The sequence below is a fragment of the Gobio gobio genome, assembly GCF_949357685.1.
Source record: "Gobio gobio genome assembly, chromosome: 15".
Classification (NCBI taxonomy): domain Eukaryota; kingdom Metazoa; phylum Chordata; class Actinopteri; order Cypriniformes; family Gobionidae; genus Gobio; species Gobio gobio.
The window spans coordinates 18,828,257-18,847,829 of record NC_137108.1 but is presented as its reverse complement, the minus strand read 5'-3'; the positions used below and the strand labels follow the sequence as shown (position 1 = coordinate 18,847,829).

The 19,573-nt window shown below is 36.7% G+C and overlaps 1 protein-coding gene across 3 annotated transcripts in view; it reads left to right on the top strand.

Moving 5' to 3' along the window:
• The window catches only part of fam131bb (family with sequence similarity 131 member Bb), an 82,193-nt gene that overhangs the window by 40,495 nt on the left and 22,125 nt on the right, over positions 1 to 19,573 (top strand). Inside the window, exons 3-6 of one of the 3 annotated variants that reach the window (XM_079837521.1) lie at positions 4,796 to 4,831; positions 5,257 to 5,362; positions 8,441 to 8,665; positions 13,219 to 13,359. In XM_079837521.1, the coding sequence (XP_079693647.1) occupies positions 4,796 to 4,831; positions 5,257 to 5,362; positions 8,441 to 8,665; positions 13,219 to 13,359 (508 nt within the window). The remainder of the gene's footprint in view (positions 1 to 4,795; positions 4,832 to 5,256; positions 5,363 to 8,440; positions 8,666 to 13,218; positions 13,360 to 19,573) is intronic. The other 2 variants (XM_079837522.1, XM_079837523.1) reach the window with 2 other exon arrangements.

Genomic DNA, 19,573 nt, shown 5'->3' with positions numbered 1-19,573 from the left:
TTCGGGTTTACAGTGTGCGCACACTTGCTTTGTCGCAGCTCACCGGCGCCATCTTGTGCACCTAGCAAATAGGCTTGTTTATGATACATCGGTGCTGCGCAGACCGATCGGCGTATCAAAGTACCGCAAGAGGAGTCGTTTGCTCTCCAATCGCTTTCACGGTACTTTGATGCCATGCGCCGATCGGTCTGCGTAGCGGCGATGCATCTCGAACAAGCCTGTAGTGATGCTTCGTTCCCCAATGAATCACGTGTCTTAAAAACGGAGTGGTTTGTTGTGTGGTGTATGACATTAAAGTATCGCGAGAGCGATTGTAAAGCATATGAAGCCGCTAGCTCTCTAATTACTCTTGCGGTACATTGTTGGAATACAATCGGTATGCGCAACGCTGCTTCAAGTCGAACACACCAAATGGTTCAAATGACTCGCTTATGAAGACGATCACGTGTCTCCCCCTACTGATGTAACTATACTGCCTACTGCATCCCATTTCGGAGTCTGCGTCCCTCAGTGGTCCCATTTGTAGGCTGCAGGGCCGTGCACAGGGGGATGGCCTGGTGGCTAGAGCCACTGCCCCTCTGCCCTCTTGCCCCCCTGGATAATTGTCTAATCAAATCATTGTACCTGATCTGACCTAATATAAATAACACCAAATTTGCTGTTGTCGGCCCACTTTGTAGAAAAAAACAATGACTTCACACAAAAAAGACAGAGTGAGAAAGAGCAAAGGGAGGCTAAAGTCTGTTCAACATTACAAACATGGATTCAAAACTCCAGCCTGCCAAATATCCTCATATAGAATATTTAGCAGACATTTTACTCCCGTAAAGTATATTTCCTATTATAATCAATTGTGTGAGTTAATACTAGTATATCTATAACATGCATCATATTTATGATATTTTATTAAGACCATATTAATAATATACACAATTTATAAAGGTAATGTACTATAAATGTTCTAAATTAGTCTTAGTAGGTTACAATGGGGCTAAAGGCACTCCCTAAGAAAAATGTGCTTTTCACTACTCCCATAGTGTATGATTGCATTGAATTGTATTGAACATTGCTGGAGCAAATGATTTTCTGTGAAAATAAATCATAAAAGTGGTTTGTTTATTTAAAAATCATACAAATGTCGAGGGGGGCCTTTTACTCCAGACACAGGGTTAGCTAAAATAATGTTTTGAATCATGTCTAAGTTAATACTTGTTCAAAAAAATCTCGCTAGCAAAGTGTGTACTATTTTCTGTTTATTTTGATCAATTCAATAAATATACTGTCATTAAAATATGTTAATATAGATTAAAGTAAAGATTCTGAAAGCATTGAATGATTATTTAATAAAGCTTTACAGTAGTAACAAATAAATATATTTTATATTATTATTATCATATTTTGAAATCTGATGGTTTCATTATAATTATGGTGATTATCTCTCACCCAACTAAATATATAATATTTACAATCTGAATCTAACCATGTCATGTCAACAAATGGCCTATTTATTATTATGTTCATTATTGTGCCTTTGACCCCAGATACCATTCTTTTACACAGTCTTCCGTTATTGAAAAACTGTTGCTTTATTTACATTGAACAAAACGAAAAATATTAACAAGACCTTTGTCTCAAAATATATTCAATAATTTTAGCAATTCTCAGTTGCTACAAAAATCTACAACATAAAAAAAAAAACATTAAATATGAGATCAAATTAGTGCAGAATCAAGTTTTTGGAAGCATATTACAACAGCATAAATTGAATTTGCACTAAAGCCCAACAATTGTAATTACAATATGATTATAAAAGGTTTGTTATTAAATCTCTACATTAAGATGATACTCCTTATAGTGCCTCCTTTTTTTGGTTTGGGCCACTGTCTCTCAAAATGTCTGCACGGCCCTGCTAGGCTGCATACGTCATTGAGCATGCCTTATTTAAGAAAAGTGACCATAATAAAATTGACTTTTATTCTTTCTTACTTTGCAATCTAACGGTTGCCTCGATGACATATGTGGTCGACAAATGCAACCTTCAGAGGACGCAGCCTTCGAAATGAGATGCCGCTTATGTAACCTACAAAAACAATAATTCAAAAGTTTGCTACACCGGAAGGTGTTTCAGTATCAGAGATTGGCTATTCTTATCATTTTGAAAAAATTAAGCAAACATTTTTTTCACTTTGGAGCAACATGCTAATTTGTTGATCAGGAGCATGTTAAGAAAGTAAATAGTGTTCAGTTTGATTTTGTGCTCTTCAGGAGGTTCTCAAATTATTTTAACATGGTTTTGACTTCATTTTAGGCTACTCAGCATCTAATTAAATCCACAAATACTGAGAGCAAATCACCTCCTAAGCGCCTGTCAAAAAAAAAAAAAACATATCCACAGGCTTTTGTGCTAGAAATACTAAACATATCATCTGTAGCAATTAAGCACTGCTCTCCGGGACTGATCTCAGCCCCTGAATCTTCCTACCTAGTGTATCTCTTTACTATTGACACTGGTAAAAATAGTAAGTTGACTGTACTTGACAGTCTATAACAGCATTCACTCTCTGGCCAACCAACACAGAGTGACAGGTGTTCGCTTTATTACTATGTCAGTGTTGTTATAAAACAACCATACAACAGTTTCTATTTTAAAGGCTATAGGAATTGTCTTGCTATCAGTGTACGCTTTGCACATTGCTTTTATCTGTCCAGTAGTCTGTCTAGGGCGTGAGGTCGTAGATTTTCATGTAGAGTTTTTTTCCTCCTAGAATGCTCCTGTCTGCCTGCCAAAGCAAACTTCACAATCATACTTTATCATACTGCTCATACTTACGTTTAGGGATTTCAACAAACCCTAAACCTTAAGTATTAAACTTTGGCATGTAACTCCTCCTGCACCGTTTCTGCTACAGACATGAATGATACGTCAAATCTTGCGGCTTGTTGAGGAGAGATGTGCCATTACTTTTCTAAACAACTGTGTGATTTTCACCTGACAGACAATGAAAATGATCAAACTTTCATAGACGTATTCAGGACCTGAGCCATACGGACCAGGATGTCATTGACTTTAAGATAGGCTTTTCTGACTTGGACCACCTAACAACCACCCAGAACATGCTACTAACTCCATAGCAATTTTATGAAACAATTCAGAATAACTTTGCAACCACATGCAACACCTTTGTGGCTGTGATTTGGTAGCACCTCTTATATTTTCTTTTGCAAATGTTAAAATCTAGATATTCTCTTGCCACTATCAAACTCTGTCATTGATAGTATATAGAAATAAACAAAATTAGATGAAACATCCACCCAAAAATATAAATTCTATAATTATTTACTCAACCTTATTCCAATAGCCACCAATTAACACAAAACAGTACATTTTTAAACAATATTCTGGTTGCTCTTTTCCATTCTGACAATAAACATCAACTGAAGCTTTCAATTATTTATCAACTTTATGTGAATAGACCAGAATTTGTTGGGGGGGGGGGGGGATTGTTATATAAAAGTTATACTGAAAATCTTAACATCTGCACTAGCTTTCTTTGGCGCCATCATGAAAGATCATGAGAGAATTTATTAATGTCCAATTTACGTTTCTTTAGAGTCTGATCTTTTCAATGAATCAATTGACTCAGTTCACAAAATCCTTTTGAATGAGACGGTTCTTGTTCATCTCAGTGATCTAGTCAACTGGAAAGGAAGTTTATCAGTGAATACATTTTGGTCAGTTCCTCACACAGAGCTTTCACGCAGAAGGCATTTTAGACAGATTTGTGGACAGCTGATACTTTCGTGGTGATTTGAAAGCTTCAGTTTCAGTTCATTGTAACTGCAGCGACCAGTACATTCTTCTGAATTTCTTTTGTACTTCAAAGAATAAAGGCCCTGTTTACACCTGTTATAAGATGCGCTTTGGTCGATCGGATCACGAGTAGATGAGGGAGACAAATACCCGTTTACACCTGGTGTTTTAATCCATCTTTTTTGTCCACTTTCAACCACTTCTGTCCTGATTTCTTCAAGGGGGGTCTAGGGGCAGAGACGACAAAAAAACAAAAACATACGGAGAGCAGCAGCTTTAGTTCATGACCTAATAGCCGCAAGACCATGCTAAACACAGTGAGTGCGTGTTAGAAATCAGGAATGGTGAGTACGTTTTTCGTCTTCAAACCAAACTTGGGTCTCCAGACGAAAAAGTTTAAATCCCGCCAGGTGAGTGTGCGCTTCCCATAATGTTTGTCCATTAGGTCAGTAGGCGGAGAGTAGGTGGTCTTTTGTGGTTGTTTGAACACATTCGACCACATGAGCGTTTACACTACCAAAGTAATCCAGTCAAATGCGTTTTTGACTACCTCTGGAAGTGGTCGAAAGTGGACAAGCTCAAAACATTTTAGACCCTGTTTACACCAGTCTTTAGCATCGTCCACTTGTGATCCGATCGACCAAAACGCATCTTAATACCATGTGTAAACCAGGCCAAAGAAAGGATCAACCTGAAGATGAGTAAATGATGACTGAATTTCATATTTTGGCTGTACTATTCCTTTTTCACCTCTCCTTTAGTCCAGCCAAGAATTGGCTTCTCAGAATTTGATTTCCTCTCTGTTCTATTTTTATTTCTCTACTTCTCCTTCAACTTCACATGTTTTTAAAAATGCCTTGTTCTGTCACGATCCCCCTCTCCCTCCTCCTTTCTCTGTGGCCGTCTCTCTTGCTATTTTCTCCTCTTTCTCTCTGTCTATCCCCATCCCTTTCTTTCCCCATCCCTCCTTCCTCTCTCTCTCAGCATGGCCGAACAGACTTTTCATGGGATGGAATCAATGTAAGTGTTGTGAAATATCATTCCTCCATTCCTTTCCTTTTCGTTATTTCCTCTGAATCACAGTAGATGTCTTCTATCTCACACCCCATTCCCTCGTTTGATCTGCCTCTCTTTTGCGATGAATTGTTGGTGTGCTGTAGTAGTTATACTTTATTGCGGACGTAAATGGCAAAATACTACACTTCCCATCATGCAAATGGACCGAGATTAAGGCTGTTGGGAAATGTAGTTCCACAACCTCTAGCAACCACTGTGCTAACTTTCTACCTGACTTCTCTCGTCACCTCTTTCCTTTTTCCTTTCCATAAAATGTTTTGCATTTCATTTCTGCTCTGGGCGCCTCCTGCTCCACAAAAACCATCTATTTCCCCATCTTTCCTGTTTTCTGTCCCATTTTCTCTCTTGAATGCCTTCCTTCATTTCAGTTGTCCATGGAGGACACGACCTCAATCCTCCCTCGGCTGAAGAAGCGGAACTCCAATGCCTATGGAATCGGCGCTCTGGCTAAGTCCTCACTGACAGGTGTGTCAGGTGTGTGTCTGTCCTGTCAAATGGTAAACTGACCCCATGTTGACTCCAGACTGAGATGGAGCCAACATGGACCCTTGTGGGTTTCCCTTTTCACCACCCGCTTCCATTTACAACACTCTCCAATGGCTCGTGCCATTGGTGAATTCCAAGATCCAAATAAGAATAGATCCCCGACAAGTAAGCGATATGCTCCCCACAATGCATTGTCATATGACTTTCCATTTTATCCTAAGAGGTGGTTGATGGGAGAGGCAGGTTTTTGTATGTGAAGTGCAGAGATTTAGTCAGTGTGATGTCTTTTAATATTGTTGTTTCTCAGACTTCTTTATTTGTGTTTTTGTACTGTTACGTGCAGTGCAGTGTGTAGCCCTCAATGAAAGATCCTCTTCTTGAACTTTAATTAATTCATAATCATCATTTCATTGTGCATTACCTAAGAGCTTGAGAAATATCTGAATTAGCTCTGTATGTAATGCGAGCCCGATCACACGAAAATGTGTGCAATGTCGTGGAGTGTATACGCCAAAAGGAGTTTTGGCATGCATATGGTACGCAGTTTTTCGCGTGCATATGATGCGCACTTTATGGCGTATTATAAACACAAACCCCCACACCTCCATCCTAGTCAAGAGCGTGTCATATACACGCCATAAACTGCGTATCATATGCACACGAAAAACAGCGTACCATATGCACGCCAAAACTCATTTTGGCGTATACATTCCACGACATTGCACACTCGTACTATTGATACGCATTCTCAAGTGATCGTGTTGGTAATGCACTGGCTAAAAATATAGACTATTTAAGAAGCAACTGATTCTTTTTTTCTCAGTATCTTATATAAGGGCTCCACACAGAATTAATCGTTATCAAACAGATCCTTGCAGCCCAGGTTTAGTCTTTTACAGATGTAGCTTCATTGAATAAGCTGAAACTAATAAAAGAGAAACTGCACAAGAGACTGTAGGCTATTATGGTGTGTAGATCTTCATGAGTGTGGAAAGATTGTCATTTCAAATTCCCATTTCTTTCCATTGTCACTAAAACCTGATTATTTATTTTTCCATACCATAACCATCTCATTTTGGAAGTCATTTTCATTTCCTTACCTCAGGCCTCAAAATTCTACACTTATTTATCATCAGCACAATCATTTTAACACAGCTATTGAGAATTTGGGTTGGACATAAAAATATTGAAAACATTAAATGCATAATTAAAAATGCTTTTCATCCTTTTAAAAGAAAAAATTAAATGTAGTTGATTTTTTATTTTACAATTAATATCTTTACATAGCCTTCCTAATTTCAAGAGTGAGACTTCTGGGAAGTCTAGACACTTTTAGAAAATTCATATAAATTAATACAATGTTTAAAAAAAATAATAATATTATTATAAATTTTTCTTGTTATGCCAAGGTCTAAAATATGTTAGTGGTAGAAATTGTGAATGAAAATGTATTTTGAAATTCTGATCTTTAAGGCCTGTTCACACCAAGAACGATAACTATAAAGATTATATATTACAATATCGTTTTGTTTATTCTAAGCGCATACTTGTCTGTCACTTTAATGCTCGAGCTTGTTACAGCAGGATTGATTCTGATTGGCTGTGAATGTTTTTATCATTCAGCTGCTGGATAAAATCGTTCTGAAAGCGATTCCAACTATATCGTTTCTCTGTGCCGTTATCGCTATAGCTGTGGTGGGAACTCTGCTATTCTTTTAATATTTTTTTTAAGAACGATTTTTAGAACCATATCTTTGTTATCTTTATAGTTATCATCCTTGGTGTTGTCCTTTAATCCTTATCCAGTAAATCCCAAGACTGGAAAAACTCATAGGTTAAAAAAGTGGCATACCTGATAAACGGTCTTTGCCTTGAACTGTATTTTTTATTATTGAAAATATTAACATCGGTTAGCCTATGGTTTTCAATCCTGGTCCTGGGGACCCATCGCTCTACACATTTTGTCTCTCTTATTGAACACACCTGATTCAGATCATCAGTTCATTAGATGAGAGCTTCATGACCTGAACTAAGGACACATTTACATGACAACAAAGTAGTAAAAACTGTGTTTTTCGCGTACACACGACAACATTGTCAAAACGATCACACGGATCCACGAAAACAATTCAAAACGCTGTCAGGCCAGTCGTTGGCGATGTCCCTTTTTGTAAAGTAAGTACACGCCTATAGACTGAACATGAAACGCACACAACGTCACGTTTTCACAAATTTCTATTTTTGTAGTTTGCAAGGAGATGATAACGGTATCGTTTTCAAAAACTTGCACTTTGAAACCTGTTTTAAAGTTTGCCTTTTCAGGCCCCCATAACACTGTTGTGTAAATGAACAGCCAAAACACACAAATTTCTTTCAATTTTTAGTAGAAAACTGTGTAATATAAACAACCTTGAGTGTGTCAGATAAGAGAGACATAGAAAATGTGCAGAGCAGTGTGTCTCTAGGATTAAAAACCACTGGGCCAGTGGATGATATACTTCTATATAATAATCAGCGACAGATAAAAATAGATAATGATGGGCACTTCATAACTAACAGATCATGAATGTTTGAATCTATTCCTAATTTCCATGTTACACCAACCCACATACCTACGCTGCGTCTGAATATGCCTACTTCCATACTATATAGTAGGAGAAAAACAATATGTGAGCCGAGCGAAGTGTGTATATGATGGACACTTTACTATCCCATGAGGCCATGGGAGAGGTGCAACTATAGGTCACATGACAATGACAACATGGCGAATGTAGAATGTGGAATTTTTATTTATACCTCACACAATCATACTATATATAAAGTACTTTTTAATGGTTGCGAAGTAGGTTTCAAACCAAATGTAGTACCTACTATATGCGATACCTACCGATATGCAATATCGGACGCAGCATTAGTTTCTGAGCAGGTGCGACCTTGTACTGTAAAAATATTTGACTTAATTTCCTCTATCTTGTTTTTCCCTCTCCCTCTCTCCCTAATCTAAAAAACTTCCTCTCGCTGTCTTCTTATCCCATCATCCACCCTCTGTCTATTCATCCACTTCAGGAGTGTCTCGCTCCATGAAGGACAAGGTGACAAAGCCGACATTGATGGCCCAGGGGCGCGTGGCTCACATGATTGAGTGGCAGAGCTGGGGCATGCAGACGGTGGGCGCGGGGGGCACAGTAGGGGGACGCACCTCCAGTCTGCACCTCCAACAAGAGCGCAAGCTGGAGAATGACGCATACAGCGACCTTAGTGATGGAGAGAAGGAGGCTCGCTTTGCTGCAGGTGAGAGAAACAAACAAACAGTTTAAGTGAGAGTAAGAGAAAGGCACACACAAAATCTAGTGCTCAGAAGTAAGCTAACCCTAACCCTATACCTAATGCATTTTTACATACTGAGTAGTATAGTGACTAGATTTTACATCTATACTAGTAAAGAGACAACACTTGTGAGTGTTGTTGTGAGAGAACGCTTCCCTGATGGAATTTTCTGCCGATCCGTGTTTTCACTGTTTTATGGTAGGGGGCACTATTACGCATCTTCTGAAAGAGTACTGAATCTCCTGATCAAAACCCATGCGGAGAAGAAGCAGAAACATGTGATATCATATGTAAGCAGATTAATATGTAAAATAACTGATTTAATATGTAAATCACAAGTTACTGAATGAAATGTCGACCCAGGACGAGCTAGAAGCTTTGGGGGTGTTGATGGACTTGATCTATTCCATCTATGTTAACATTTTTGGGCTCAAAATTTTGCTTTTTTTTAGTAACCACATTCAAGTGTTGATAAAAAAGCTGGCGGTGAAAGAGTAAATCATGGCTTACTTCTTTCTTCTTTTTTTAACCTTTATTAGACTCCTTTAAAAAAATAAAATTTTTATTCTCATTATTACAGTATTAATGTAAATGTGTTAAACACATTATTTTCTTTCGCTTGTTGAACATAACAGAATATATTTTGAAGAATGTTGGTAACCAAACATTTTCAGTTCGTACAAAAAATACAACAGAAGTCACTGGGAACCGAAACTGTTTTGTTGTCAACTTTCTTCAAAATGTATGTTTAACAGACACAAGAAAATCATACATATTTGGTCTGACATTGATGTAAAATTATTTTAAGGGGGTTTAATCAATATATATTCTGTAGTATATTTCAAGATAGTTGTAATGCATTCCTTAATCCAGCTGCTAAAAATGTTTACATCATTTTTAATTGCCACAAAACATGGAGCAACTTGTATACATTTGTGAATATTTACCTATAATCAAAATATTACACAAAAATTCAATATATTCTACGTAACTTAAAATTCATTCTGTCTCAAAAGTGCTTAACACTAATACAATTGAAAAGAAAAGATGTTCCTGAGATTCAATATCTTTCTGACAAAATGTACAAACATCAAATTAAACCTTACTCCTAAAAATGCACTACATGGATAAATATCATTCATTGTTTTGAAATGAACTTCCTTAATGGCTTACTCGGAATAGTGCTTTGTGACAACTGTTGCCGATGCTGCTTCCACACCAATATAAGCCTGTGACAAGTATCGGCTATCAGCACAATAAACAAAAATACTGAGTGCACCTCTCATAAATCTTCTGTAGTGAACCTTTATGCTTTAGGGTGCTGTAGGCTACTGTGTTGAATATGCAGTCTTGTTACAGCATCAGGTGCGAGAAATAGCTCTATCCACATTAAGTTCACCTGCTCCTGGCTGCCACTGAATGCAATAAAACAGCCTGGATGCATCATCATACCTTATTTATGACTTTGAGAATGCCGGGCATGTGTTTGGGATGTTTGCCGCAATTTTTTATTCATGACACCATATCCGAGATGACGAGGCTTCTTTATAGTATTTCAGCAGTCAGGTGACACAGATTAATGTTTATGTGTGAGTATAACTGTTTGTTTGTGTCCACAAATTTGTCCATTGTCTTTTAAATTCTTGGACATGTTAAAATTTCTACATAACTGACAAAAATAAAAGTTTTAAATATCAATACATTATTTCAGATTAATCTACTGGGAGTGCAGAATTATTAGGCATGTTGATTTTCTGATCATATTTTTTTTCCAGGCACATTTGACCAATTCCAAACCACAGTAATCCTAATAACTACTATTGATTTAGTATTTAATAATGTATAAGTGATATATAATTGTTAATGAAGGCTGGAAATGAAAATCACCTTATATTCAGGTGTGCAGAATTATTAGGCATGTTTTCTTTTACAGATAAATTGAGCCAAAAAAGAGATTTAACTCAGACTGAAAAGTCAAAAAGTATTAAATGCCCATGAGAAGGATGCAATACTAATGCAATACTAGACATTGCAGTTAAGGCATGACCATTGGACAGTGAAATGCTCGTTGGGTCAGCAGGATCTGACAAAAACAGGTGGTGAAGAAAAGACACCTGTTAACCGCAAAAGAATTAAGAATTAAGGTGAAGAATTAAGGGTGAAACCATCAGGAACCCTTTAGTCTCCAGCGCCACCATTTTCCAGAGCTGCAACCTACCTGGAGTCTCCAGAAGTGCAAGGTGTCAGGATCTCAGAGACTTCAGTTAGGTAAAGAATCCTAAAAAATGACCCCCACTAGATAAGAATCATAAGCTGAAGTGTTGTAAAATACATGAAGAAGGTTTTTTTTATAGGCTTTATGGACAGATAGGTTGAGAGTGACTCTTGAAGGACCAGCACCACATCCTCTAGTACCACTGTTTGAAGAATTCATCTTCCAGAATCTGGCAGTACGTTTTGGGAGTTCATTTTTAGTCCATCTCTGCAAAACGGACTTCAGGATGGACTAAAATGAACTCCCAAAACGTACTGCCAGATTCTGGAAGATGAATTCTTCAAACAGTGGTACTAGAGGATGTGGTGCTGGTCCTTCAAGAGTCACTCTCAACCTATAAAACCTATAAAGCCTATAAAAAAGCAGGCTTCATGTATTTTACAACACTTCAGCTTATGATTCTTATTGAGTGGGGGTCATTTTTTAGGATTCTTTACCTAACTGAAGTCTCTGAGATCCTGACACCTTGCACTTCTGGAGACTCCAGGTAGGTTGCAGCTCTGGAAAATGGTGGCGCTGGAGACTAAAGGGTTCCTGATGGTTTCACCCATAATTCTTCACCTTAATTCTTAATTCTTTTGCAGTTAACAGGTGTCTTTTCTTCACCACCTGTTTTTGTCAGATCCTGCTGACCCAACGAGCATTTCACTGTCCAATGGTCATGCCTTAACTGCAATGTCTAGTATTGCATTAGTATTGCATCCTTCTCATGGGCATTTAATACTTTTTGACTTTTCAGTCTGAGTTAAATCTCTTTTTTGGCTCAATTTATCTGTAAAAGAAAACATGCCTAATAATTCTGCACACCTGAATATAAGGTGATTTTCATTTCCAGCCTTCATGAACAATTATATATCACTTATACATTATTAAATACTAAATCAATAGTAGTTATTAGGATTACTGTGGTTTGGAATTGGTCAAATGTGCCTGGAAAAAAAATATGATCAGAAAATCAACGTGCCTAATAATTCTGCACTCCCTGTATTAGACATGTTAAGATGTATTCACCTATAATAAAATAGGATATAGTAGTAATAATCTTTTAAAAATCGAAATGTACAGTATATTGTTTTTATTTATGTAAAAGTTTGTGGTAAGATTGGGGTCGGAAGTCTCTTATGCTTAAGCTGAATTAATTGGGTTAAAAGAAAACAGAAACAGTAAAATCAGTAATATTGTGAAATAATACAACAATTTTAAATAACTGTTTTCTATTTTAATATATTTTAAAATGTATTCCTGTAATGGCAAAGCTGAATTTTCAGCATCATTACTCCAGTCTTCAGTGTTACACGATCCTTCAGAAATAATTCTAATATATATATATATATATATATATATATATATATATATATATATATATATATATATATATATATATATATATATATATATATATATATATATATATATATATATATATATATATATATATTATTTTTTTTTTTTATATCAAAGTTGAAAATAATTGTGCTTCTTAAATTTTTTTTTATGAAAACCCTTTTTCATCAGGATTCTCGGATGGATGGATAGTTCAAAATAACATGTTATTTGAAATAGAATTATGATGTAACAATGTTGAAGTCATTAAAAATGAATGACCCCAAACTTTTGAACAGTTGTGTATTTTTTAATCTATATAAATGACTAAATTATATCTTAAGTACAGGTGGATTTAGGGGTTAAAGGGAAAGTTCACCCAAAAATGAAAATTCTGTTATTAATTGACCCTCATGGCGTTATTAAACCAGTTAGACCGCCATGCATCTTCGGAACACAAATTAAGATATTTTCGGTGAAATCTGAGTTTTCTGACCCCCCATAGACTGCAATATTATTACCACTTTCAAGGCCCAGAGAGGTAGTAAAGACATTGTTAAAATAGCATGTGACTCCAGTGGTTCAACCTTAATGTCATAAAGTGACGAGAATACTTTTTGTGCGCAAAAAACAACAAAAATAACGACTTTATTCAACAATTTCCTCTCTTTTGTGTCTGTCTCCTACGATGTCTTTACTATCTTTCTGGACCTTGAAAGTCACTTAGTATTAGTCAAAATGTTTTATTATAATATTAGCCTAAAATACCCTGTACGTTCAGTAGCTGCATAGCAGTAGCATCATTAACATTTGCAAGATACAAAGAACAAGTCTCAATACACAATATGTATTCAAAAAATATTACTGTCGTGTTCTCACTTATTATTACTTTAAAACCTTGAATTTTGAATCCTGGCAGGTGTGCTTCAGCAGTTTGCGATCTCTGAGGCGACGCTGCTGGCCTGGAGCTCTATGGATGGGGAGAGCACAAGCGTCGGATCTAATCAGGGGAGCATAGCCCACTTGAGCGAGGTCAACCAGGAAAGCATCACCAGCCGAGGTACTCACTACATTTCCCAGCATGCACTGTAAGCTCAGAGCATAATTGCACCTCTTCCTACTGTTCTTTAGGCTGGAATCTTGTGTCTGGGTTGTTTAATAAAATCAATTTAGTAACACAACTTCATTGTCACATTGTGAGCCCTGATGAGTGCTGTAATTATTCAGGCAACTTGATGTAAGAATCTGTAGTTAAACACTTTCTTTCTACAACTTTGCCCATCTTTCCATCTCAACTCATATAATATGTGTAGAGGATTTGGTTGGAATCCCTGCCTAATTCCTTAACGACTGAAACATGTTCTTTTATTTAGGCCTATGCTAAAAGGTTTCTCTAAAAAGAAACCTTTCCGTTGAAAGCCCCCTACAGTGAGGGTGGGATTATTATATTGCAGCTTATTTGGAATGCAGTGAACATTGGGTTTTGAATAAATGAATAACTAAAGGTCAGGGACCCGTGACTCTCAGGAGAACAAGAACTAATCCAATGAACAGTTCAGTACAGCCTTACAGACTCACATGAGAGCTCAGAACAATGAAAGCCATCTGCATGCCAAATGACAACATGTTACAGACAGATAATGTGATAATTATGTCACATGCTAAGGCAGAGGTGTATCAAAACTGTAACTGTTTCGCAGCCCCAGAGGTTTTTGTAAATCCAGATGGTAGTTTCTCTTTAACATATGGAATATATCTAATAATAATAATAACGAGCAGCCATTAACGGTGCAAAGAAGAAGACAAGACATGCCAACATGGCTAAGAGTGTTAAACCAACTGCAACAATGAGCAATTAAAGGCATTTTAAGATGATTTTAGGCAAAATGGCTAAAAAATCATATATACAGTCACTAATAATATGATTTAATGGTTTGTCACTTTTTACCAATAGGTGGCGCAGTAACGAAATTGATGTGGTGTGGTCAGAGTGAGATGACAATGACAAAGGCAAAGTTTTGTGTCAGTATGTCAAAGCATTGCAGAGATACAGCCTCAAGAGTCGTTTTGGCATCATGGCTCAACTTTGTCGCTGCGGTATATGAAAACGGTTTTGTCTGTTGACACGAAATTAATAACTTTTTGCTGTAATGGTTTGAAGATGTTACGATTCGATTTTGGTGAAAATCAGACAAATGGTCTAGGAGGAGTTCGAAAAAGAAGGTTTCTAAAGGAAATCAAAATGGCGAACAGAATGTTTGGCCAAATATGGTAAAATTGGGATCTATGTTCTTGGCATGACCCAAGGAATCTATTAAAACCAGTTTTATGACAATAGTCAAATTTAATCAAAAGTTATTAGCATTATTGGAAAATTCATTATAACTTTTGTCCACAAGGTGGTGCTGCCTTGAAACTTTTTGAGTACTTTCAGGGCTTGGTGACGAAAACACACGCCAAGTTTCGTAATGATACGCCAATGCGTTTTTAAAACATAGCACTTTCTGACAAAATTCAAAATGGCCGACGCCCAAATTGGTTGATATGGGAAAATTGGGTATGGCCTGGCTCGGCGTGATGCCCCGACTCTAAAGAGACCAGTTTTGTGATATTTGGCTAAAGCATTCTTAAGTTATAATCAAAAATATAATTTCTTTGTATCTCTGGACCACTAAGTGGCACTGCACCGAAATGCTGCAGGCAGCCTCGCTTTGGTTAGAATATGCTAAAGCGTTGCAGAGATAGAGCCTGACTTTCATTTTTGTGGGCACTTTGTTGATTTCGTTTGAGCGTTATTCAATAACCGTATTAGACTCAAGATGATTAGTCAAACTGTTTGGTCATAGTCTGAAGATGATCTGGTTCAATTTTCGTGCAAATTGGAGCAATGGCCTAGGAGGAGTTTGCAAAAGTAGGTTTTTCGATTAATTAAAAATGTCGGCAAAATTATTATGACGGAAAAAGAAGTCATAGGGTGCAATCGAATTGGCTTGAGCCAAGGAATTAGAGGAAGAATTTTGTTTCTAGCCCTTACGGTTCAAACGTTATTAGCAAAAATATGAGTCAAACTTTGGACATGTGGTGTCGCTAGAGGGATTGTTTTAGAGATTCCAAAATTGGTGTGGTTAATGCTGGGCCTGTCCTCTATCTGTGTGCCAAATTTCACAACTTTCCCTCAAGCGGTTCTATGGGCTGCCATAGACTTTCGGCGGAATAATAATAATAAGAAGAAATCTAACGATTTCAATAGGTGCCTGCACCTTCGGTGCTTGGCCCCTGATAATGCGCCTTTAATGACACCCAAGCTCACCCTTACAAGCAAAAATAATACAAAAGTAAATAACAATAAACAAGACAACACCACAGACGCAGATTACAAATACATTAAAATACAAGCTCAATAAAGGACAGGTCATAAAAAGGCCTGAATAAAAATCTTGTCTTGAGAAAAGATTTAAAAGTATGGAGAACATCACTATTATATGAAGGAGGAGAGAGTTCCATAAACAAGAGGCAGCATACACTATATTGCCACAAGTTTGCGAGGTCAGGCACTGATGTCGGACGAGAAGCCCTGGCTCACAGTCTCTAATTCATCCCAAAGGTGTTCTATCGGGTTGAGGTCAGGACTCTGTGCAGGCCAGTCAAGTTCTTCCACACCAAACTCGCTCATCCATGTCTTTATGGACCTTGCTTTGTGCACTGGTGCGCAGTCATGTTGGAACAGGAGGAGGCCATCCCCAAACTGTTCCCATAAAGTTGGGAGCATGAAATTGTCCAAAATGTCTTGGTATGCTGAAGCATTAAGAGTTCCTTTCACTGGAACTAAGGGGCCAAGCCCAACCCCCTGAAAAACAACCCCACACACCATAACCCCCCCCTCCACCAAACTTTACACGTGGCACAATGCAGTTAGGCAAGTACCGTTCTCCTGGCAACCAAACCCAGACTCGTCCAGAACACATCTCCACTGCACTAGAGTCCAGTGGCAGCGTGCTTTACACCACTGCATCCGACACTTTGCATTGCCCTTGCTGATGTAAGGCTTGGATGCAGCTGCTCGGGCATGGAAACCCATTCCATGAAGCTCTCTATGCAGTTCTTGAGCTAATCTGAAGGCCACACGAAGTTTGGAGTGTAGCTATTGACCCTGCAGAAAATTGCAGACTTCTGCGCACTGTGCGCCTGACCCTGCTCTGTGATTTTTACGTGGCCTACCACTTCGTGGCTGAGTTGCTGTTGTTCCCAATTGCTTCTATTTTGTTATGATACCACTAACAGTTGCCCATGAAGTATTTAGTAGTTAGGAATCTCAAATGGACTTATTTCACAGGTGGCAACCCATCACAGTACCACGCTTTTATTCACAGTATTACTCATGCTATCAAGAGAGAAACTCGTAATCTGGAGCGCATATGGAAACAAACTAATGTAGAGGTCTTTAAAATCACGTGAAAAGACAGCACTTCCTATTATAAAAAGGCTTTAAAAGCAGCCAGGGCTGAGCATCTCCGAAAAAAAACCCCAAAACAATCCAAGGTTTTTATTTAGTACAGTGGCTAGATTAACAAATAAACAGTCATCACCTGAATTAAATATTCTATCACAGTTTAGCAGTAATGACTTTATGAATTTCTTCACTGATAAAATCGAAAGCTTCAAAAATACAATTGCAAACGTATTACCTTATAACATCGTTTTATGATTCAGCCTTAGTTACCGCCCCTCAAGAACAATTGTCCTGTGGTACAGGGTTTACAGACAAAGACATACCCTGGAGGAGCAGACTGGTTAAAATGCAGGAAATCAGCAGGTTTCTGCCAGGTCTCATTTAAACAGAGGAAATCAAACACACGGTCAGACAGCAGATCGTACACCAGAGGCCCTTTGTTGGAGAGTGATTGAGTAATCCAAAAGAGAGATTGTTTTTGACTTGCACTGTTGCCAGCCAATCTGGTATAAATCAAAAAATATATGAGAATGTAACCTGATTTCTAGCAGTTAAAGAGTAAAAAAAAATTAAAATATTATATTCAAATATTTTGGGTGTGTAACATTTTTATACAATTTTTTTCAAAAAAATCTCTTATTCTAAACAGGGCGTGCTTATTTGAATTTATTTAAACAGTTATTATTACAAATTATTGAAGAGTTAACATTTGTGAAATATGATTACAATTCAAAATAACTGTTTTCAATTTTAATATATTTTAAAATGTCATTTATTCCTGTGATGCCAAAGCTGAATTTTCAGCATCAAAATATAACCATCTAAAAATATAACCAAGAGTAAGTAAGTAAATAATAAATAGAAAAAGACCCAAGACAGAACCATGAGGAACACCTGCACTGTAAAAAAAAATGCCCGTAAAATTTACGGTAAAAAAATGGCAGCTGTGGTTGCCAGAACTTTACCGTAAAAAATATGGTAGCAACATTCTAGGTTTTACGGGAAAGCACTTAGTTAACTGTCTATTTTACAGTCCAAAACCGTATAATTTAAAGGTTTATATTGTAATAGTTACGTGTTTGCTTATAAAAACTTATTTCATTGACCGAATAATTGAAATCACTCATAATTGAAATACTAATATCTGTTATGCACCTTTTGATATATACTGACAACCACAAAACACAGTGGTGATGAGAGTCCCATGATGAAACAAAGCTTATCACAAGCTTGCTTTTAGGAGACAATACTAATACTGTACATGGAAGGTGTCATTCACCCAAACACTAAACACCATCATGGTAACACATGAAAATGTAATGAAATTTAAAAAAAATGCAATAAACATTAATTTAACAACATTAGATGTAACATAAAACCCTAATGTACATAACTGATTAGAAAAAATAAGAAGAAACAGTTATTTCAATGGAAATACATCAAATGTGAAGTACCGTAGGGAATGTCAATTTACGTTTTTTCACTGTAAATTACACAATTACGTTCTTTTTCACTTCCAAAAACTATAAATTTAATGGTATTTTACGGTAAAATTTAATTAAATGTAAGGTTAGATCTATTACAGTTATTCACCGTATATAGTACGGTAACTTTCTGTTAACCAATTAACTGTTTTTCACCTTAGCATTTTTACAGTCCTTTACCGTTAAAACCACGGTCATTTTTTACAGTGTATGGTGGCTTTAGGATGATCATGATCGGAAATGTTTAATTTTAACGAACTAAGTGCGACCAGAGATATATGATCTAAACCAAGACAGGGATGCCAGTATTCCCAACGGAAGCTAACATGTCAAGGAGTATATTATGCACAGTTTCTGTGCTATGGTGGGGATTAAAACTAGATTGAAATTGTGACTACATTGAAATGATCATGGACCCTTCGAAATAAATGGCATACTTTATTTGAAATCGAAATCCTTTATAAAATTATAAAAGGGTTTTAATGTTACTTTTGGTCAATGGAATGCATCTTTGCTTGGAAAAAAATCATTAATTTCTTTCAAAAAATGTTTAATGACCTCAAACTTTTAAATTCTATATTATATATTAATTATATTATATTATCAATAAGAATTTTAAATGTAAAAAAATATTTTAAAAATACAATTTTACCCAAAATGCGTGTCCTATTTGTGTTTATTGGTTTATAGTATTTCATCATTCCTCTTAATTTGGTTGCTGTTGAGCACAAATCAGTCCTTTATGAGGTTCCATTCCAGTTAGGATGCTGCCATAGAAGGTCTACAGAGAAAAAAAGGGCGAGAGAATAATAAACTCAGTGGGAAGTCTTTGTACCAGTGAGTGTTGCTATGCTACATAAAAAAGCCATTTCCTCAGTAAATAAAGAATCTCATTTCTGCCCTGCCAGAGGGGTGAAGTGAGTGAACACTCATTTTAATTTCACAGTAATGGCCATGGGGTATGCTAAAGTCAGAGATTTCAATGCCAGAAATAGAATGTGCGGTTATTATTGTTCAACATTGTTTTATAATCGGATATAATATTACAAATATCTTGCTGTTGCATGCAGATGAGGCTGAAAAGTCACAGAATTTGACTCAAAGAAAGAATAATGGAAATTTCAGAGCTTTGTATGGATGTGGGCTCAAATATATTAACATCTGCTCATTGTGTCCAATCAAAGCATCATAAAAGTTTGGACTACAAGAGCTTTGACTACAATATTAAAGTGAATTTGACTTTAACATTAAAGTGAATTTTACATCAGCCAAATGATGAAACTTTTTCTTCTTTGGTGTACTTTGATAACTTTTATTACTGAAGAAAATATAATTTCCTT